Genomic DNA, 22,824 nt, shown 5'->3' with positions numbered 1-22,824 from the left:
CTTCATTTTAGAAACGAAGGAACTGAGGCCAGGGGGAAGTGATGATTTTTTTTTTTTCAACGCTACATGGTAAGTAGGGGGAGCGGCTGAACTGCTGCTTAGAATTCGAGGCTCCTATTTCAATGCTCCTCCACTGGGCCCTGTTGACTACACCGGCTCAATGTGAACTCTCTACCTTCTGCTTCACGTCTTCTCCCTTTGGCTCCACCAGAAGGCGCAAGCAGCTCCTCTGGCGGGATGAAGAAGGGGGAGTGGTAGCCGGTTTGAAGGAAGAGGGAGAGGGAGGAGTAAGTAGGACAGGGCCCCTTAAAGGGGCGGGTCAATCCCGCCGGGCCCCGCCCCCTGGGGCGGCGCAGGCGCAGGCGGGTTCCAGGAACTCCGGCGGGAGGGCGGGCGCTCCTGGCTCTTGGGCCGGCGCGCTGGGCCGCAGCACCTGCGGGGGCCGGCGCAGGGCGCGGCGCCCGGCGGGCGGACCTCGACGCCCAGGAGCGAGGGCAGGGAGCCGGGACCGGGACGGGGGGCGGAGCGGGAGGGGACGCTACCCCGCAGCCCCCTCCCCCGGGGGACGGGGCGGAAGCAGCCGGGCGCGGGGAGGTGTGAGCGGACGCCGAGGACAGCACCATCTGGAGGGGCGGGACCGCGCGGCCTCTGGGGGGCAGGCGAGTGCGTTGGGCAGTGCCGGCTGGGGGCCCCAGGCGGGGAGTTGTGCAGGAAGAGCGCGGCGGGCTCAGCCCAGGGCTGCCGGAGCAGCAGCCGCAGCTGGTCGGGGTTCTCAGCTGGGGCCCGCAGCAGCTCCGCGGGCTGAAGCTCGGCGTGGAGGAGCAGGGGGGCGTGGGTCCGGCGGTGCAGGAGGAGGGCGGGGTGGGCCCGGGGGTGCAGGAGCGGGGCGGCCGGGGCCACGAGCCCAGTCTGGGGGTGGTGTGGGGGCCGCCGGACGGCGCGGACTGGAGGCGCCCGCCGCCGTGGACTGGCTCCGCGGGCTGGCCGGTGGTGCAGGAGGAGGGGCTGGGGCCCGGCAAGCAGCACCAGGAGAAAGGGGAAAGCAGCCCCGCAGTGCAGGAGCGGGGGGAGGCCCGCACCGGGGTGCAGGAACGGGGGGAGGGGAGCCCACGTCGGCTGCTGCAGCAGCCCGAGCAGCTGTCCGAGTTCGGGGAGGGCTCTTGGGAGCGCAGAGACGAGCTCGAAAGTTCCGGGGAGCAGTACTGGGAGAGCTGCGGGCACCTCAGACGGGAGGCGGTGGTCCTGGGAGAGGTCCCGGCCCGTCGCAAGAGACTCGAACTGCTGGGGAGGGCCCGGCCAGTGGGGCCCCGGGGGCCTGAGGGAGAGGGACGTCTGGGGGTGCAGGAAGCGAATTGGCTGCCTGGGGTACAGGAGGGACAGGTGGTGCGGGCTGTCCAGGAAACATACCTGGACGGGAAGGGGTCCCAGGAGGCGGAGGGTCCCCCTGAGGGGCACAGGATCCGGAGGCGCAGGCGGAGGAGGAGGTGGTAACCCACGGGCCGGCTGCTCGGCACCAGGGCCGGGCGGGGCCGGGCCGGGGTCGAGGTGAGCGCAGAATGTAGGGGTTTGGGGAGAGGGGAGAAGAAGAGCACCGCGAACCTGGGGGCGTTGGAAACCACTGCCCGGTAGCAAGCAGTGCCCTGCTGGGTCCTTTTCTGCCACCTCGGCTGGGACATCATAGAAGCAGTGTCTGCAGTGAGCCAGTGGAAGGCAGCAGGTAAGGAAGCCCAGTTCTGTTCTCAATTGGAAGGAGGGGGCTGTAGTTACTTCAGGAGAGCGTGGTCTCCGAACTGCCTTTTTTTTCCTTCCCCGTGTTTAAACCTGGAGAGGACCCAAGCAGTGCAGTTTTCAACGGCAAGGCAGGGCCCCTCCCCCCAGCACTGTTTGTGCCAACTGGAGTGATGGGACATTTCCTTAGAGTCTAGACTGGCGGTGAGACTGTCTGGGTGACTGCCAGGCCTGGGCAGAAGGAAGAGAGGGGTAGCCCTAGGGTGAGGTTGCAGAGGAAGTAATCGCCTCCCCCCCACCCCCCAGCCAGCTACCAGTGGAGGTGCTTCATGCCCTAGCTGGGGTGGTGCAGTCAGCACAGGCTGCCTCACGTCCTCAAATCACATTCCAAAAAAGGGAAGGGGCAACATTGCAAGGACAGGACCTTATCTTGTAACTGTAGCCACATGAGCTGAGATGAGTGTGGCAATCAGTGACTTGGGCACGAGCCTGACCTGCTCCCGCCACACCTTCTTGTCACATTTGATTAATAGTGAGGGCCCAGAGCCAAGGATAAATAGTGGGCAGGAGGGTGGAGAGCCACTGGTGAGGCCCTGTCTCCGTGTGGGCTCTCAGGACCCCAGTCTGAAAATGAGGGAGAGGAGGGGTATCTGCATCGCTGGACTCGGGGCATCCTGTGTGGCCCAGACCTCTGCCCCACCCCAAGGAGGTGGACAGATGAGCAGCTGAGCTGTGGCATCATGAGTTCTGTACCAGCCAGGGCCAGCTTCCAGCCCAGCTTGGAGGTAGGGCTTGCAGAGGTGGGGGCTAAATATGGCTTCCTTTTGACTCCCTCATGGTCTGGGTGCCAGGCTGTTCATTCCTGCCCCATAGGGACTTGGTGGTTCATCTATGGGCCTCGTCCTCTTACGGATGTTCATCTCTTACCTGGCACTGTGTGGGTTCTTGCTTCTCTAGCCCTCAGGTGGAGGTGGGTGCAAATTGCTGCCTGTCTCAGGACCGTCGCCAAGACCCATCTCTGCCCCAGCCCAGGGAGTGGCTCTGAGTCAGATGGCCCCCAGAACCCCTGTCCCAACCGGACTGGGTGGAGATGGTCCTTTTCTGTCAGGCATGGAGAGTGGTGGTGGCATCCTCGGCAGGCAGCTGCTGGGACTCCGCTGGAGGAGCCGGTTAGCCTGCTCCCCATGCAAACCCAGACTTGACTGTCAGCTTCATCCCACGCCTGCCTGTCATCCTGCCACCACAAACACTCAGGCACCGGAAGTTCAGCTTCTGTGTCCAAGGAGTCTGGCTCTTGGGATGGCCAGACTGGTTCTGGCTCTCTGGTTTCAGTGGAGAGAATTGTTCTGAATACAGACACACAAGCGCACACCTTTACCCTTTTTCAGGTTGATTCTTGAATTTGTGGTAGATGAAGAGAAAGGACTTTGGCAGGTCTGGGTTTAAACCATTTACTAGCTGTGTAACCCTCTGAGGCAAGATAATGTCTCTGGGCTTCAGTTTCCTCCTCTATGAGGTGGGCTGCTGTTTTCCCGACAGTGTCCTCAGTGCAGAGGGCTCAGACCCTTTGCCAGCCTAGCATCCACCTTCCTAGGAGCCATGGGAGTGGACATTAGGTAGGAGGGGTTGGTGCTCCCAGACCTTTTCCTGTGTCCCCGAAGTCCATGATTATTACCCTGCCCTGTGTTTTATTCTGGAAGATGAAGTGCTTTTTTGTTTTTATTAACAGCTTTATTGAGGAACATATTGGAATATATTTATTGGAACATATTTAAAACATAATTTAATAAGTTTTAACATTTGTATATACCTGGAAAACTACCACCACAATCAAGATAATGAACATACCCATTATTTTCAGACTCCCCCACAAAAGTTCTTTTGTGCCCCTTTGTAATTCATTCGTCCTGTCCCTCCTTTGCCATCCCCCTTCCCTAGGTAACAGTGGTCTGCTTTCTGTCACTACACATTAGTTCATATTACCTATATTTAAGGAAATGGAATCATACAGTATTTTTGTTTGTTTGTTTTGGCTTGGCTTTCTTTAAGTCAGCATAAGTATTTTGAGATTCATCCATATTCTTGTGTGTATCAATTGCTTATTCCTTTTTATTGCTGAGTAGTATTCCTTTGTATGTGCATACCACAGTCTCTTTATCCATTAACCTCCTGATGGGTTGTTTTCAGTTTTTGGTTATTACAGTAAAACTATTAAGAACATTTGTATAATTATTTGTATGGACATATACTTTTATTTCTCTTGGAGAGATCCTTAGGACTGGAATAGTTGGAGCATATGGTAGATGTACATTTCATTTTTTAACAAAGTGCCAGACTGCTTTCCACAGTGGTTGTACCAATTTACATCCCCACCAACTGTGTATGAAAGTTCTAGTTTGCTACTTTGTCAGCATTTGTCAGTCTCTTTAAATTTAGACACCCTAATAGGTCTGTAATGCTATCTCATTTTGGTTTTAATTTGCGTTTATGTAATGACTAATGTTGAGCATCTTTTCATGTGCTTATTTGCCATCTGTTTATCTTTGGTGATGTGTCTGTTCAAATTGTTTACCCATTTTTTAATTGTGTGGGTTTTTTTTTTCCATTCTAAGTTTTGGGCGTTCTTTTGTATTCTGGATTCAAGCCTTTTATGGGATATATGATTTGAAAATATTTTCTTCCAGGCTTTGGTTTGCATTTTGATTCTCCTAACTGTGTCTTTCAAAGAGCCAAAGTTTTAGATTTTAATGAACTTCAATTTACCAATGTGTTCTCTTATGGATTTCGCTTTTGGTGTCTTAAGAACTCTCTGCCTGACTGAAAGCACGATGGTTTCCTCCTATAACTTTTATAGTTATGGATTTTACATTTAGGTCTATGGTCTATTTGGGTTTAATTCTTGGGTTAGTATATGGTGCAGGGTGTTCAGTTTTTTGCATGTGGAGGTCCAGTTGTTCACCAGAATTTTTTGAATAGACTTGTTTCTCCATGGAGTTGTCTTTGTACCTTTATTGAAAATCAGTTGTATATGTGTAGATCTGATTGTGAATTTTGTTTTGTTCCATTGATCTAACTTTTCTATCTTTATCCCAGGACCACATTATCTTGATCACTAGATTTTATTGTAAGTCTTGAAATCACGGAAAGATCTTGAACTTTGTTCTTCCTTTTCAGAATTGCTGTAGTTATTCTGGGTTTGTTGCACATTTGTATTTTAGAGCCATTTGTTAATTTCTACAAAATAGCCTGCTGGAATTGCATTGACTCTATAGACCAATTTGGGGAGAATTGATATCTTAGAATATTGAACCTGACCCATGCACAATGTGCACCTCTGTATTTATTTATATTTATGAGTTTCACCAATGTTTTGTAGTTTACAGTGTACAAACCTTTTAAATCTTTTGTCAGATGTATCCTTAAGTATTGCAAATTTTTGGTGTTGTTATAAATGGCATTTTTAATGGAATTCAGCATTTTGTTTAAAAATTTATCTACCTTAACTGTGGTAAAATATACACAACAGAAAACTTACCATGTTAACCATTTTTAAGTGTGTCGTTCAGTAGGGTTGCTGCTGCTGCTAAGTCGCTTCAGTCATGTCCGACTCTGCGACCCCATGGACTGCAGCCCACCAGGCTTCTCTGTCCCTGGGATTCTCCAGGTTAGGTGTATTTATGTTGTACAACCATTGCTGTCATCCATCTCCAGAACTTTTTTTTATCTTGCAGAACTGAAACTCTGTACCTATTAATCAACCTCTGTATTCCTCCTTCTACCTCAGCCCCTGGCAGTCGCATTCTACTTTCTGTCTCTATGAATTTGACATCATACAGTGTTTGTCCTTTTGTGACTGGCTTTTTTGACTTATCATAATGTATTCAAGGTTAATCCATGTTGTAGCATGTGTCAGAATTTTTTTCTTTTAAGGCTGAATAGTCATCCATCGTATGACTATATTACATTTCATTTATTCATCAATGATTGCTACGACCTTTTGCTATTGCCAACAATGTTGGTGTAAGATGGTGTTGTTTGTTAAATTTCAATTTCCAATTTTTTACTTCTGAGTATTATATACTCATATCCTCCCACCTTGCTGAACAGACTTGTTCTAGTAGCTTTTTTGTGGCTTCCATTGGGTTTTATACATAGACTGTCATGTCATCTGCTAGCACAGGCAGTTTTACTTCTTCCTTTCTGATCTTTATATCTGTTATTTCTTTTTCTTGCCTGATTGCACTGGCTAATCCTCTGGCATAATATTAAGTGGAAGATTAGATATATTGTTCCTGATCTTCAGGGGAAAGTCTTCAGTATTTCACCATTATGAATAGTTTTTTTTCATGTATGATCTTTATCAGTTTGAATAAGCTCCCTTCTATTCTTATTTTACTGGGATTTTTAATAGAAAATCCATAGAAATGGATGTTGGATTTTGTCAAATGTCTTTTTCTGTGTTTCTCAAAATGATCATAGGATTTTCTTTTTTAGTTAATGTGTGGAATTGTCATGCATTAATTTTTTTCAAATGCTAGATCAACCTTGCATTCCTGAGACAAACTCCATTGGGTCATGATGATTATTCTTTCTATTGTTGAATGCTGTTTTCTAAAAAATTTGTTAAGATTTTTTGCATCTATTTTTATGAGGATAGTTTTCTTTCCTTGTAATGTCTGCAGGATTCATGATATACATCTTTGATGTATTATAGTCTGCCTTCAAGTGATGTAAGAACCATAAAATAGTACATTTTCACTTTTTCTTTCCTTTATGCAGTTATTATCAGAAATTTTATTTATGCACGTGACAACCCCCATGCAGCAATGGTAAGATTTTTATTTAAACAGTTAATTTATCTTTTAAAGTATTTTGAACAGTAAGAAAAATATGTTAACTATTTAACCATGTAGTTGCCATTTCCAGTGCTATTCATTTGTTTGCATAAATCTATATTTCTATACTGGAGAAGGAAGCGGCAACCCAATCCAGTATTCTTGCCTGGGAAATCCCGTGGATAGAGGAGCCTGGTGGGCAACAGTCCATAGGGTTGCACAGAGTTGGACACGACTGAGCAACTTTCACTCACACACATTTCTATATGGTATTATTTTTCTTCTGTCTGAAGGATTTCTTTTAACATTTATTATAGTGCAGGTCTGCTGGTATTGAATTCTTTCAGCTTTTATATGTTTAAACAGTTTATTTAGTCTTTATTTTAAAAAAGATATTTTCAGTGGAATAGAATTGTAAATCACTAGTTTTAATGATACAGTGTCTCTGTCCTCTCATTTCCATTGTTTTCTGCAAGAAATTTGTTGTCATCTTTGTTCCCTGTATGTAGCATGTCTCCTTTGCCTTTCCCAACTACTTCTTGAGATGTTATCACTGACTTTGAGCAATTGGGTTATGATGTGCAATGATATACTTTTCTTCTTGTGTCTTGTGTTTGAGTCATTGAGCTTCTTGAATCTGTGGGCTTTTAGTTCCCTGTTCTGTAGCCTGGAAACTCAACTATAGGGCTGACTTCCTCTGTTTCCTGTCTCCTAGGTATCACTGGTCTTTGTATCTTGATATACGGTGTCTTCAAAACCATTTTGTGTATTTTGTCCATGTTTCTGTTGTTTCTGTCAGGAGGATAAGTCTGATCTATATTGTTCTGTCTTGGCCAGAGCTGGGGATTTTACTTTAATTCTCTCACTACCACCTTTACTCTTCCCATCTTCCAGTCCATCCACTCTGGATGTATCTCATTTTTTCATCAGTCTGCTATTCATTGTTTATGGTATGATGTAGTAAACCATGACTTCTCCTTTCCTGCACACTTTTTTGTTTTTCCTGGAGTTGACTTTTCTTGTTTGCTTAGTTTTCTATGTACCTTTCAGTTAGACCCCACACTAGCTGTCTGAATTTCTCAGGATGTCAATTCTGTTAAGAATTCTATCAGATTCACCTTTCTGAAGAAGGCTCTTTCAGACCTTGTGCTCTGATGGCATGGATTAATTGCTCTCTATCACTGATGCTTAGCTGTCCTCCTGGGCTCTCCCTTTCAGTATCCTGGGCATTTCCATCACTGCCTTCCCGTGTTGCATTTCCCATTTCCTATCTTCCCCTTTGTTCCGTTTATTCTCTAGTTTGGGATAGCGCATCGTTCAATAGCTTCCCAAGAGGAGGGTGAAAGAATGGTAGATTATTCTGAGACCTTGCCAGTCTGATAATCAAGTCACTTAATTAGTAAATATAGAGATCTAGGCTGGAAATGGGCTTCCCTGATAGCTCAGTTGGTAAAGAATCTGCCTGCAGTGCAGGAGACCCTGGTTCGATTCCTGGGTTGGGAAGATCTGCTGAAGAAGGGATAGGCTACCCACTCCAGTATTCTTGGGCTTCCCTTGTGCTCAGCTGGTAAAGAATCTGCCTGCAATTTGGGAGACCTGGGTTCGATCCCTGGGTTGGGAAGATCCCCTGGAGAACAGAAAGGCTACCCACTCCAGTATTCTGGCCTGAAGAATTCCATGGACTGTATAGTCCATGGGGTCGCATACAGTCCATGGGGTCGCAAAGAGTTGGACACGACTGAGCGGTTTTCACTTTCAGGCTGGCAGTTGCTCTGGAATCTTAAAAACATTGCTGTTAAGTTCCAGAGTTAACATTAATGTCTAAAGTCATTCCCAATCCTTGTTTTGTCCCCTTGCCCAGAAGTTTATAGCGTCTTTTCTTCATCTCCAATATTCTTTAATTATGTAGCTTTGGTGTGGACTTTTGCTCTCCATTGTGGCAATTCCCTGTACTTTTCCCTCCATCCCTTCTGTTGTGATTTTAGCAATTTTGATAGCAGAAAATGTCTGTTGATGTTCTTTTATCCCATGGCATGGATGAAATAGACAGAAAACTACTAAAGTCACCTTAAGTTTTAATAGACATATTGGAAGAATGGGTTAGGATTTTTGGCTAGGGAAGTATCCATATTTCACTAAAAAACAAAAAACACCTTTTTTTTTTTTTTTAAGGACTTAATTTGCTAACATTTTAAGACTCAGATTTTTTTAAATTAGAAAAATTAAGAGAAGTGTGTGAATCTGAAGAAGAAATTTTCAGAATGAATTTCTTAGAAATTTAGTAGAATGATTTTTCCATCCACTGACATTAATAGGATTTAGTGTTAAGAATTATCATCTGTATAGTAAGTAGTCCCATAAACTGGTGCTCATGGCCATGATGAGAAGAACCTTCTGAGAGTGGTCAGGGTCAGTGGCGGAGAATATTTGAAAACACGACTGTTCTGGCCAGGACCAATGATTAGCACAATTACAGGCTTTCTCTCTAGAGCAGCAGTTCTTAACCCCAGTCTGGATTCATCTGAAGAGATTTAACGATATGGTGCCTAAATCTCACTTAGACCAAGTTTAGAATCTCAGTGGGTGGGACCCATACATTGACACATTCCTACCCACCAGGTGATTTTTTAATACACAGCTAGTGCAGAGAACCACTGCTCCAGAGTTTAGCAGAGACCCTTGCTTCTCAGAGTGTAGGCTAAGGACCAGCACATTATCACTGGGAGCTTGTTAGAAATGCAGAACTTAGGCCCTACCCCATATGTGTGGAATCTAAATCTGCATTTTAACAAGAATCCTCAGGTGATCTGTATGGGCATTAAAGTTTGAAATAGTACCTCATTATTTATTCAACAAATAGATTTGCAAATAGATCTGTTGAACAAATTTATAAGCACCTACTGCCAGGGCAAGACTGCTGGGAGAGGTGGTGATGGGTCTATTGAATTTTTTATGTCTTCTGCCTGTTTGTAATTTTTTATTCCCCTTGTTTAAAAAAAAAAAAAAAAAAATATATATATATATATATATATATATATCGTCTTCTTGTTTTGTATAAGAAGACAAGATGAAACATCTTGTCTCTCTCAGGATATTAATGAGCATTTTCTGTCAGAAAGTTTCTTCTCTTGTGTAGTCTTGTTTATTCTCAGTTCTTTTTTTCTGTGTTTTACTTTCTTCCATGTTAGAGGCTTTGCTTGGGTGTCTGAGAATTTTTTTGTCATCTGCTCTTGACTGCAAGCACTGGGTGGTCTTGTTGACTGAGCCTCTTCATATGGTGACCTGGCTGGACGGTTTGAGGGGGACTCCCAGGGTTGGTTTCTTTGTATCTTTCTTGCCTGTTCAGAGTCCTCCGAAAGGATACCCCTGTCTTCTGCTAGGAGATGGAGGCCTGGCTCCACGTTGCTGGAGGGAATGCAGAAGGGGAACTAGAATCGCCATGTCTATGTGTGCCTTCCTTTTTAGGGCCATGGCATCCGGTTCTCAGCCAAGCCTGCTGTGCCAGTCGGAGACCGGCAGTTTACCTCTGAAGGAAAGTCCCGACTTTGCTGGGTGGTACCAGGGCAGCCACCCAGTGGCTTTGTATTGGGGAGGGAGTCCAGAGGGGTCTTACTGCTTCTTAAACAGCTTTTAACTAATCCTGTGTATTTTTAGCACTTCTCTCTGTCTCCTGTTCTTCTTCTAGAGGTTTCTGGGGCTGCTAGTTCCCAGGTCTTCTGAGGATTCTGTGGGGGGCAGTCAAGGACTTTTCACCCTGAGACTGGGGATTTTCTCAGGTCTGCTCTCCGTAGCCACTGGCCCATCTGCTTTCTGGCTTCTAAAGCTTTGTTGTGGTTTTTCTCCTCTGCTCTTCTTCCTGTCCTTAGGGACTTGTGCCATTCAGAAAGTTCCTCTTTTGACAGTTGCCACCTCAGGAGGGTTTTGGGAAGAAGTGGAATTATGTGCATGTGTCTTTTCCTGAAACCTCTGTCCCCTCTTTAAACTTCCTCCCAGGATCCATGAATTCATTCAGTTAAATATAAACAAATAGGATTCCAGTCCTGCCCTCCATGAGCCCCAACCCTCCAACCAAGCCGTTTCGTGTCCGGTTGTATATGGACTGAATTCTGGTTCAGCTGTTACTCCCTGCATGACCCTGGTCATGTCTCCAGAGCCTCAGTTTCCTCATCTGTAAAACTGGGATAACGTAGGGTAGTAAGGGGGAAGGTTATTCAGGCAATAAAAAAAATAAAAGCTTTTAGTGAAGAACTTGCACACAGTGTCTTTTTGAGAACCCAGGTTGTGACTTCTCTGTCATACTCCCCCAAACCTAGCACAGGGTGAGCACATAGTGGGTATGTGGTGAGTGACTGAAGGAGGCGGGTGTTGAGAAGTTTGGTCTGGGCCCTCCTTCAGCACCTCTAGGTTCTGGGAGCCACAGGCTTCTGTTGGAGGTGAGAACTCCGGGTTCTTCCTGTCTCTGCCTGTCGCCTGGATGCTGTGACTCCCACTGAGGCAAGTTCTCTTCCCAGGCCCCTGACCTTGGCAAGGCTGCCCCTTCATGGCTAGAAGGGAATCACCGTTGCTCTGAACTGTTGATCTCCCCTGACTCGTAGGCATCCATTCCTTGTGACAGCTTCTAAGGCGCCTGAGACCTGGCGTGGTCCTTCCCTTTCAGGGTCTCAGTTTCTTTATGGCTAAAATGGGTGGGATGTAAGGTAACTTAAAATATTTTGTAGTCCCTGACATTTCTCTCACTCCCACCTTCGGACTCCTCCTCTCCCAGTTCAGCAGTCCACCCTGCACTGGATATTCCTAGCTCCTGGGGTTCTGGTGTGGACATGGTCCCAGGGGGATGAGCAGTCCTGCTCTCAGAGTAAATGCTCTCCAGTTCACAGCTCTGGCTTCATTCCCCACCCCACCTCCAGGCCCCAACAATAGGCCCCTTCAGCTCTAGGCTCTTGCTGAGGGGGTGGGGGTGGGGTGAGGCCTGAGCAGGACCAGCCCTGAAGAGCTCTGGGAGTGGCTGGCTGCTGCAAGCCGGACTCCATCCTTCATCTCTTCCCAGGAGCCTGTACTTCTGGGCCTTGGTGCCGTGATGATGCTTGGGCCAGAGGGTGCTGAGAGGCAGCTCGCTGCAGTGCCCTGCATCCCAGCCCTGGCACTCAGGCGTGTGTGGTACGTGTGTGCAAGAGACCCAGACAGCTGCTGGAATTTACCCACTGACACACCCGGGTGGTGTTTCTATGCGGGGGAGGGATGCCTCAGGAATGTGTCAGGACTCTCTGTGTCCTCTCTCTGGGTGTCAGGGTTGGCACACCAGTCTTCAACTGGTGGAGCGTGAAACAGCTACAAAATACGTTCAAGAGCAAATTGATAGATATGGTGAGGTGTTGGGGTCAGCCTGGGTCTGTGTTGTGCTGTTTAGTCAGCTTCTTCCCTTTGCTTTCTGAAAGTTACACTTCCTTCTCTGTTGGAGTCAAAGGAGATGAGGTATAGGAGGGTCCCTGACCTGGTGTGTCTGTGCCGGCTTCCACGCCCTGCCTTCCCACCCTCTCACTGCCTTGTCCCTGTCCTTTCTCTCTCTTTGCGGCTGGGATGCCTGACAAACCAGACCTCCTTCCCATCAGTCAACCCTGTGGCGTCTTGTACCCCAGCTCTCCCTCTCTCAGCATCTCCGTCCAGTCTGATGAGAAGGCAGCCTTCAGTCAAAACTCCCCCTCTGTCTTGAGGGACTGCTGTGCTGTCCCCCGGAGCTGAGATAGCTTTGTGGGAGCAAAGTAGCTTAGTAGTTCTGGGACAGGGGTAACTGTAACGAGATTGGTAGCCCACACAAAGTTACTTGCTTTTCTGGATTAGAAATAATGACAGAGGGTAGGGGTTGGTGGGGGAAGCGGAGCAAAGCCAGAGCCAACGAGGGCAACCAGGTTTATTCCTGATATTCACTGGACGTAGGTGGCACAGCTCACTGGAATATAGACAGGTCCATCACAAAGGCTTGAGGTCCTTTTCAGCGAACTCTGTTGACCACCTGTGCCTTGCCAGATTCTTCTTCAGGGTGACAGATATAAACAGATGGTTATTTTACAATGTATAAACCACGAGAGAGGTACGTATGTAGGGCTCCCTCAATAGAATTTTATATTAATACAGAGTGGTACAGAAACAGTGACCCTTAAAGGAGCAGAACATGATGGATAATTAAACATTTTTTTTCATTCTCTTGACTATTTTCCACATGTGCTATTATGTGATATGCCACTTTGGTTTCAAATATACTTTAACAAGATAACATAGGAAGCATTGTAAAAAAAAAAATTAACCATTTGGGAATAGGAAATAGGAATTCATAAAGGAAGTGATGTTTTAGCTGGGTCTTGAGGGATGTGTAGGAGTTCATGATGTAGACAGTAAATCGCAAAGCATAGCACAAAGACATTAAGCTCCAGGAAAGGCTATTTGATTTGGTTGGAACATGGAGACATTTGAAGGAAATGATAAAAGAGGTGGAGGTGGACAAATATACGAGAGGTGGATTGTGAAGGGCCTTGTAATTGGCTCAGTGAGGAGTTACAGAAGGATGCAAGCAGGAAAGGAACTTGAGACTTGTGTTCAGATGAGTGTAACAGTAGGGACTGTGTACCGGATGCTGTGCCAGGTGTGCTACTCGTGACCTCACTGAGTTTGCACTTGATGCAGGAGGCATTGTTTATCTCCATTTTACAGATAAGGAAATTGAGGCTTAGAGGTTGTCAGTTGCCCAAATGATTAGAGAGTGATACAACCAAGATTTCAGTTCAGGTTCTTTCTGACTCGCATCGCAGTGAGATTGATGGGAGGGAGAATGAGGAGGCAGAGAGCAGATTTTATGGTCTGCCCCATGGGGGAGTGAGTAGGGAGTTATGGTCGGGGAGCCCAGGGTGAGGTTTCCAGCCTAGGTGGCTGGCATTGGCTTATGACATTTTCAGTCCGGAGACAGGAGCACACGCTTGGTTTAAGGTCGGGGAGGCTGAGCTCAGTGTGGACGCGTGTGGTACCCCTGTATCCCCCTGGTGGAGCCAGCTGGGCATGTCTGGAAACACAGGTCTAGAGCTTCAGGAGCTCAGGAATGCACATGGGGCTAATCGGAACCCTAGGAGGAGAGGAGGTGACCCCCCACTGCCACCCCCCAGGTACAGAGAGAAGGAAGGGAGAGTTTCAAAGTCTTAAGAAATACCAGCAGTTAAGGAGAAGGGTGAAGAACCTTCAGGGTTAGTTAGACTCAAGGCCTGTGCGCCCCCCAGTGCTGGCAAATATGCCTCAGCCTTGACTGTCTATCCCAGGACCTCAGCTGCCAAGCTCCCCTGGAAGGGAGTGGGTCACTGCGTCCTGGAGATGGAGAGGGTGTGGACAGCCATGGTGTGTGTCTGAATCACCCTCTTCTCTCCCTTGGCCTGTGGCCAGCCTCCTCCCAGACCAGTGTGATTTCAGACCTGGGATGACCTGAAGGAGTGAGGTTTCCTGATGCAGTTCCTCTGGGATGAAGTCCCACGGGGAACCAGCCTGGCCCTGGTCCAGAAGCTTAGGCCCTGCACACAGAGGGGTGAGTTGAAGTTGACTGGGTTTGGTGGGGCTAGCATGTGGAGGCAAGATAATCCTCAGGTCGGAAGAAGAGCCATAACCTACCCCCCGCCCCCCTCTCCCCAAACACACACTCTTTCTCCTCTCCTATATGTTATCTTCCCTCCAGGGCCTGGAGAAGAGGGAAGGCAGAGGTGGGAGAGGGCTGGCCTGGAGGTGGGGTTGGCATATATTCTTGAGAATACGGTAGATTGTTTTGGAAAAATCCTCTGGCCGGAAATTACATGTCACGTCTGCTCCTCAGTGTAGATTTGTCACTCCACTGATGCTGTAGGAGAGCCTGGGGGAGGGGAGGGGACAGCAGAGGCAGGCTGGTTCCTGGCCATTATCGGCTGCCTTTGGAGATAAGGGGCCAAGTTGTTGATCATGGGGTGTACCTGTGGGGTAGATTCCCTAAACCCGAGAGGCAGTTTGGATCTTGTGGATGTCTTGTAACAGGATGGCAGTAGGAGGCAAGAGATTTAGGAAGGGAGGAGGCAGGAAGAAAGCAGGAAGGGGGAATGGTTTAGATCGAACCCTTTATCCAACCTGGAGAAAGGATGTGTGGGCATCTTTTTCAACCTCTCTATCTCTACAGTCTCCTGAGTTTGGGTTCCTGCTGCTGTTCCCAAAACCAGTTTCTGCCTTCTGGAGCTCTGGAGACCTGCAGTAGGAGCAGAGGAGCTTCTGCCTAGAATAAGCACCCTGCCTGGTAGGGTCTCTTCCCTGGTGGCTTAGCAGTAACGAATCTGCCTGCAATGCAGGAGATTCCCGTTCGATCTCTGGGTCAGAAAGATCCCCTGGAGAAGGGAATGGCAACCCACTCCAGTATTCTTGCTTGGAGAATCTCATGGACAGAGGAGCCTGGTGGGCTACCATCCATGGGGTCGTAAAGAGTTGGACATGACTGAGTAACAACACATACCCTGGCAAGGTCATCCCCTGTACCAGCGTGCTTCAAGGTGGAGAAGGAGCTTTTGAAGACAGTGAGCCTTATGGGAACTCACTTGGTGCCCACTTGGGGTCTCCTTCCTCAGTCTTCAAGTGGTGTGTGTTGATGTCTCAGCGTTTCCCTCCTCCTCTGCCCCAAACCCCAAAGGGGTGAGGGTGCCTTGAGCTCAGCCCTAAATAGCTGGTGCTGAGGAGTCAGTGGATGCTTCACATGCCATCGTAATGAGAGGGTGTGCGTGTGGCACCTTGGGGCCCTCCGGGCTAGAGGGAGAGGAAGAGCCTCTGCAGTGGGCCTTCTTCCATTGGCAGTGTCCTCATCGCGGCACTGGGGAGACTGCCCGTTGGACTCCTGTTGGAGCAGCTCCTCCAGCAGGGAGTGTGGGTACTTGCACTCTTCTGAGGCCAGAGAGGTCAGCCCCAGTACTCTCCCCGGCCCTGAAGGCTCTGAGCTCCCTGGCACTGGGCCAGCACAGTCTTGGGGTGGGATGGGGGAGGGACGGCGGCAGGGAGAAGTCAAGGCCAAGAGACGGAGGCGGGGGCTGCGGTGGCCTGCGGTCTCCTTCCCTGTGTGGATGCCGGGGGCGTGGCTTCCATAGCCGGCGAGGAGTGGGCTGGGCAGGTTAGCTCGGAGTGCGGAGCGGCAGTGCGGAGCCGCGGCAGTGCACTGCGGAGCCTGCCAGGTGGGCGCATTCTTGCAGCCAGGTAGAAGCTGGGCTGGAAGGAGAGGTTTCAGGCCCCAAGGTCTAGAGGGAGGGGTCTCGGGTTGAGTCAGAATAGGGGCTCTTGGATGGATCCCCCTCCTTATCATGGAGTATGGGGGCTCTTGAATTCCCAGGACCTGATCGGTGGCTCTGAGGTCCTGGAGGCGGCCAGGGGCTGAGGGGAGCTGTGGGTCTGTGGTCAGTAAAGGTGCGGACCCACACCTGGCTCTCTGGGTCGGGGCGGGAGGGCAGCTGGTGGCGCTGCTCTGCGGAGAGGTGGCTCCTTGGAATGGAGGCTGGGCATGGGATTGGGGGAAGGGCAGCCGCAGGCACAGCGGGAGAGGCCGCTAACCAACCTGCTCTGCTCGGGCTGCAGGTGGCAGATGTGGGGTGCATGTGGGGCAGAGGACCTGGCCTTCCCCTGGCCGAGGCGCTATAACAGCCCCTGCCCTCCTTCTGAAGGATGTCAGAGGCCCGGCCCCTCAGGACGCAGGGCAGTGACGCTGCCGGTGCGCTGGAGCGGTGGGGGGCTGCGGGAGGGCTCTGCTCCCCTCTCTGGCCCTAAAGCCGGGAGTTTGGATTTCATGGGGGAGAGATCTGCATATCAGCGCCTGACTGGGGCTGAGGAGGAATCGCAGGTAAAGGGGCAGCCAGATAGCCTGGACCCCGAGGTCTGCTGGTGAGCTGAGGACAGCCTGTCAGGAGTGAGGGGTATCTATGCTTCTGGGCCCCAGGACAGATCCTGGGGGCTAGGAGGCTGGGTGAAGAATGGTGGTGTGTTTGTGTGTGGGGTAGGATGGGGAAAGTCAGTGGTGATGAATTTCTGTTGCTGACATCTGCTTCAGTGTCTCTGAGTCCTTAGGACCCAATTAAGCTGCCCTTTGGGCTTGCCTTAGTGCTGCATGGGAGCACTGGAAGCACTGCCAGGATATGGATTTAGTCTTTCACGGACACAGAGTCCGTGTGCCTGGACATTCCCTCTTACTGGCTTTATGAATCTGCATATTAAGCCAAATGTCCTTGTTTGCTTTGGAAAATATGATCAGGGTGTTTACGGGTCTGCCTCCCTTACCCTTGGAGATCAAGCACTTTCTCTCTTGGCCAATAGAGGGCAGTCACTGACAGGACAAAGCTGGGGAAGAAGGGTGCTGTTTTCCAAGGCTGGGAGAAAGGGGTCCAGGGCTAGTCGGAGCTCTGACCCCTGACCACGCTTTACTTTTCTTCACAGCCTCCTACAGCTGGATTGCTGAGCAAGCTGTTGAGGCTTGTTCTTACCTGACGTGCAAGGGGAGAATCAGGTCTGGGGTTCCAGTGAGTTTGGGACACATCTTTCTGGGCGGTTGTAATTTTCAATTCGGCCCTTCCAATCCAGTAGTTCCCCCAACTTTCGACAGAGGGAGTGATCCTGCTTAAATTGTCCCCTTTAAGTCAGGTGCCTGGGTTTCCTTCAGAGTGGTGCTTGGTGGGAGGTAGGTAATAGGTTTCTCTGTGCTGTGGGCATTGTGTGCCAGAGTTTAGGGGAAAGTTAGCTCTAGTGTGACTGCGACCTGACCTCCTCTTGTCCGTTAGCTGTGGTTCCATTCTAAGACTGGTGATTCACTGGGACCCAGGAGAGGCTGCACCTGGCTGGCATCATAAGTATTGGGTAGTGGGGGATGAGAGGGGGCTGGGAAAGAGAGACTGATTGCCTGGGGGTGTCCCATGCCCCCTCCTCCCGCCTTGGGTCAGATCAGGAAATGTCTGTCCCTTCAAGCACCTCCTTGCCAGGAAGGTCAATCACTGAGAGAGAGGCCCTAGAAAGAGCCTGGGATGCTGACTCCCCAAAACTCTCACCCCAGCTGCCTATTCCACCAGCCAGCTGGGGCTCCCAGAGCTGGTAGCCAGCTGGAGAGGGACAAGAGAGCAGTGTGCAAGAAACAGGGGCTCCCTGGGCATGGCTGAGGGTGGGGGCTGAGGGAGCCTGAGAGAACTTCCTGCAGCTGTCAGGTGTGTCTGGGGGCTGTAGTGAGGGGGGTGTAAGAGCAGCTGGCACCCTTGAGGAGGGCCAGAGGGATCAATTGTCAGCTCTAGGAACATGGGGGGCCCAGGGGGGTTGATGGAGTGATGCAGTTCCCTCTAGCTGGGGCTGTTGTCCCTGTATGTAGGTACTGTTCAGGAGACATCTTATAGCCTGGAATCCTATAGTTTTGGGGTGGAGCCATCACAGGGTTTAGGGGCTTATTTGTTTGTTTTGAGGGGGCTTTGGATCTTGGCCAGCTGGTCTGGGGAGGAGGCATCCTGGGTGATGTGCATAGCAGACAAGGGAACCCCAGGGGAGGGGGTGGAGATTCCTCACCGTCCCCCTCACCCCCACCCACCCTTGGCTGGACTGCCCCACTCTGGCAGGCTGCCAGACTCTTATTTCCGTCGGGCACCAGGGTAACAGGGCCACATTAGGGCCTGAGCCAGGAGACGCCCAGCCAAGGCTGGGGCTGGGAGATGGGGGAGGGTCTCTGAAGGGTCTGCATGCAAGGTCCAGGATTGACTTTCTGGTGTCCAGGCCCCCTCACTAGCCCTCAGAGCCCCCACACAAGCACATATGGGGGCCTCTTTGTATATTGCTGCTTGATTGACATGGCCCCCACCCTAAAATCCCAGGAGTTGTCTGCGACTATGGGGGCTGGGGTGGAAGCCAGAGACAGGGGGCCTTGTGTATGTGGAGGTGGGGGGGGCAGCGCGGGTGGCTGGGAGGAAGAGTCCCCCCATTCCCGCCGCCTTCTTGGCAGTGATTCAGAAAGGTCCTTTTTCAGCCAGTGTCAGAGCTGCTCAGCTGGGGAGGGAGGGAGGCGGAGGGAGGGCGGGCAGTCGGGTGGGGGAGCCCGGGAGTAGGGCTGAGCTGTGACCACTGCACTGAAGAGAAGACAGAGAGACAGGACAGAGGACCCAGGCTACAGCCACCCCAGAGAAGAACTAGCTCGTTCCTGCCAGGCTGGCCAGCTGTGGAAACAGCTGTAGAGTAGAGCAAAGGGAACCACCCTATTTTTCTACTGTATTCACCGCTCCTGGTGTGGACTCTGGGGGCCTCTGGGGCAGACCTCTGGCTAACCTCCCTTCTGGGCAGTACCTGCAGTTCAGGAGCTGAGACCACTGTCCCCCATCCCCCCCACTTCTCGGGCCAGAGCCCCGGTGACCTGGTCAGGGTGGGTCCTTCTCCGTGGAGATGCCAGCAGCTCGTCGGTTCCCGGGCCTCGAGCTCTCGTTCCCTCTTCTAGCCAGACTCCGGCGGAGACTGTACACAGTGAGTGGGGGGCTGGGGGCGGGAGTGGACAGCCGGGCCTGAATCAGCTCGTCAGAGCCAGCCCTGCGCTGAGGGCCAGCGAGAAGGACGGGGCGGGCTCGACAGGGGCTCAGGGCCTCTCTGCCCTGGTGGCTGTGTTCTTGGTGACGAGTGTGTCGGCAAAGTGTTGTGTGGGAAGTGTGTGTGCCAGCCACGAGAGCTACACGTGTCAGACACAGGTGTGTAGATTGGGCTGTGCTGGGGGAAGCCAAGACACGGGCTGGTGGTGGGGTGTGGGGGAGCGGACTTGTCCAGGGTCACCCTGGGCTGGGTGGTAGAGACAGGGCTGGGACCCTGGCTGCCGCCTTCTTTTCCCCGGGATCCCAGTGTTCTCTCCCGTCTTCCCACACATGCCCCCCCCACGCAGAGCAGCCTGTTCCCAGGGTTGGGGAGCAGGGAGATTTGTTAGCTGGTGTTTCAGGAAAAAGGAACAGGCCAGACTGTGCTTTCTCAGAGACTTCTTCAGGGGAGGGGCCCCTGGGTCTCCCCCAGCCCTGACCACACAGGGCAGTTCTTTGAGCTGTTCTCAGGAGTGGCTGCCTCCTGCCCCCAGGAGCGTAGGGTTGAGGGGCCTGGAGCACTGGGACTTGAGGACTGGGGAGGACGCAGTGGGGGTCTTCAGACCACCTGCTCTGGTGGCCAGCCTCATCTTAGGCTGAGCCGTGTAGGGGGTGGGATCACTCTGCTCCAGGGACCAGGTAGTGATGATGGAGGTGCGAGCTGGCCCCGTCTGGTCACTCCATAGAGAGACACTGCCTGGGTTAGTGATTTTCACAGGGGTCCTTTGGGGCTTTCTTCTGGAAAGAGGTGGTGCCCTGCTCTCTTCAGTCCATACCCCCTTGTTTGTAATGGATGACTTTGTATGAGGATAAGTGAGTTAATCAGCCAAGTGCTTAGAACTGTCCCCAGCATCTGGTTAACTGTAGTTGAAGTGTTAGTTATTTTTATTTTTCTTAAATAAAGTTAATAGAAATACAACCTGTTTATTCTGTGTGTATGCACATGTGCCTATGTGTGTAGTCAGTTAACATAATGCCTCCTGTAATATAAAGGAAAATGGAAAGGAAATCAGTTACTGCTTCAGTTATGAAGCAGTCAGATCCTAAGACCTCAGGTAGAACCAGCGTGGAGGCAAAGATGTTGTCAGGCAAGTGCTGACTGAGAGGAGACATTTGAAATAGTAAGGGTGGGCTGTCTGCAGTGACCTCTTTCTGAATGGTGGACAACTTCTCATCTCCGAACAAAGCAAAAGGCCAGTTTCTCCTCAGTTTACACAGCAGTTCCATTCTAGGAAAATTCAGTCTATATTAAAATTAGAAAAATACTTTCTTGTTTGTGTATAAAATGGAATCTGATTCTCTGTTCAGATGACTATAAGTAAATTTTTCACCTGCATAAATTGAGTTGTATGGGATTTGTGACAGTATGAGAATCCCAGCACTCACTCACTGCCACTAGCGGTCCCCAACATATTGACAGCCAGACATGTTCTCTAGGGGGCTACCCAGGCCTCCTGAGAACCATGCGGGTGAATGGTTAGGGCTTAAAGTTTGGAAACCCCCTTCTGGGCCGCCGCCTCAGTGGAGGAGCCAGGGTTTGAACTGAGGGCGTCTCGTTTCTGTCCGTGGCTCTTTGTACTGCCCAGGGCTGCCTGGGAAAGTCTGAGCTTCTGGCACTGGGCTGGCAGCTCCGCTGGGAACTGTGGGGGCAGGAGGCTCGCCCTGGGCCCAAGCTGTGAGCGCCTGCTCTCCCAGAGCGACCTGGGAGGAGAGCTGGGGGGACAAGCCTGCCTCCCAGTGGGGAGGAGGGGTTCTCGGAGCAGCTGGCCTTCTCCCTGGTCCCTGTCTTCAGCGGGGATTGAACACAGGTCAGGGCTAGGCCAAGCCCTCAGCTCCGAGGGGGTCTTACTCAGACCAGGATGGGTTTGGTGTCGGATGAGCCAAGCTGCCTAGCTTTGAGGGTGCCACTGGCCTCATTCTCTGGGCCCCAGGGAGTGTCGGTAGGAGCCCACTCCCTGGTGGCCCCGTGCCTGACTGTGACCTGCACGGAGTTTTGTTTGGCCAGCACAGTGTACACACGTGCTTGCGTGTGTATATTTCAAACTTGAATTAGTTGACATAGTTCAAAAGTCAGGAGAAAGATCTAATGTCAAGTGTAAACAAGGAACAGAATGGTGTGGGTAATGGGTGAGTATGTGTGTGGGGGGAAAACAAGTCTGGAAGAATGGGTAAAAGTCATTAACGCAGCTGACTTTGGGGACGGGCCGTGCAGCAGGCAGGGATGAGACTTTATTATGGCTTCATTGTGCCTTTTGGTATTTTACATGTGCCTATATTACCTTTTCAAAAAATTTTTTAAAGATATTTATTTGGCTGTGTCGAGTGTTAGTTGCTGCATGTGGGGTTTTTGTTTCAGTGCACAGGGTTCTCTCTAGTTATGACTTAGCTGCCCCGTGGCATGTGGGATCTTAGTTCCCTGATCAGGGTTCGACCCCGAGTCCCCTGCCTTGGAAGGTGGATTCTTAACCACTGGACCATTGGCAGAGTCCCTCAAACTTTCTTTAATGGTGAGATTTTACACACAGATTCCGATTTCTGGTATTTCTTTTAAAAATTGAAAATCTTTGACACCACTAGGCCACAGCCTGTTGTGACAACTGTTGACTGTAGCTGAGCCACACTGCCTCCCTGGGCTGCGGCTGCGAGCCCGCCCTGGCCTCCACCCCTCTTTCCCTCCAAGCTCCTGTGGTTCTGTGTGGTGCCTGGGGAGTGGTTTTTGGACCAGAGGAGAAGCTCCTACAGTGTCAGGCATTGGGAGGAACATGCTGGAGCTCATCTAGTCCCTGTGGGGTCCCTCAGATCTGCAGAGCTCTTGGATGGGTCTCAAGGGACACTGCACCCCCCCCCCCAACTTTTTTAAGTAACATTATGAATAAGAATGTATGTATTTTCCTGGAGATCCAATCGATATTTTCATCAGATTTTTATAGAGTTTGTGATGCCAGGAGAGTCGAAGAGCCAGTGGGGAACCAGAGGACAGAGTTTGATCTCAGGTCACTCGACCACAGGTGACAGATTTAGGGAGTAAGACCCTGACTCCAGGGCCTGGGCCATGTCCCAGGTACCCTGATTCTACCCCTGTTGCCATAGGAAGCAGGACATGGCTGCAGGCTCTTACGACGTGCAGCTGTTTGGGGGAGCAGGACGGGGGTTTGAGTCCTTCCCTGCAGCACACAGTAAGATGTGGGTGAGCCCAGGCCAGTAGCAGGGCCGCGTGTTACCTCCCTTCCTTCTGCAGTCCCTGAGCAGCTCTTCTGTTCCCACAGAGGCTGGGGAGCAGCAGCATGCAGCCAGAGGAGGGCACAGGCTGGCTGCTAGAGCTGCTGTCCGAGGTGCAGCTCCAGCAGTATTTCCTGCGCCTCCGCGACGACCTCAACGTCACCCGCCTGTCCCACTTTGAGTATGTCAAGAACGAGGACCTGGAGAAGATCGGCATGGGCCGGCCCGGTAGGTGGGGGTGTGGCCTTGCCCATCGTCACCCACAGACCAGTTACCTTGTCTGTCCTCAGAACTGCCGGCCTCGTGGGAGAGCCCTCCTTGCTTTGTTCTGAGTGGCAGAGCTGAGAGCTCTCACTGCCTGTCCAAGATCCGCCCCCCCATCTCCCCAGGTGGGGCTTAAAGCTGTGCACAATGAGTGTGCAGTGGTGAAGGTGAAT

The 22,824-nt window shown here is 50.7% G+C and overlaps 1 protein-coding gene across 14 annotated transcripts in view; it reads left to right on the top strand.

Annotated features, from left to right (window-relative positions):
* Positions 1 to 1,514: 1,514 nt before the first annotated feature.
* TNK2 (tyrosine kinase non receptor 2) overlaps positions 1,515 to 22,824 on the top strand; it is a 39,784-nt gene continuing 18,474 nt past the window's right edge. For 3 of the 14 annotated variants that reach the window (XM_019957150.2, XM_070789090.1, XM_019957184.2), the window contains exons 1-2: positions 18,668 to 19,070; positions 22,435 to 22,615. In XM_019957150.2, the coding sequence (XP_019812709.2) occupies positions 18,993 to 19,070; positions 22,435 to 22,615 (259 nt within the window). In that variant the 5' untranslated portion in view covers positions 18,668 to 18,992. Of the gene's footprint in view, positions 1,718 to 13,985; positions 14,125 to 15,751; positions 15,773 to 16,235; positions 16,432 to 18,666; positions 19,071 to 22,434; positions 22,616 to 22,824 lie in introns of those variants that run through there. The other 11 variants (XM_070789037.1, XM_070789049.1, XM_019957243.2 and 8 more) reach the window with 9 other exon arrangements.

Source organism: Bos indicus, chromosome 1, assembly GCF_029378745.1.
Source record: "Bos indicus isolate NIAB-ARS_2022 breed Sahiwal x Tharparkar chromosome 1, NIAB-ARS_B.indTharparkar_mat_pri_1.0, whole genome shotgun sequence".
In the NCBI taxonomy this organism is placed as follows: Eukaryota; Metazoa; Chordata; class Mammalia; order Artiodactyla; family Bovidae; genus Bos; species Bos indicus.
This window is presented reverse-complemented; position numbering and strand designations above follow the sequence as displayed.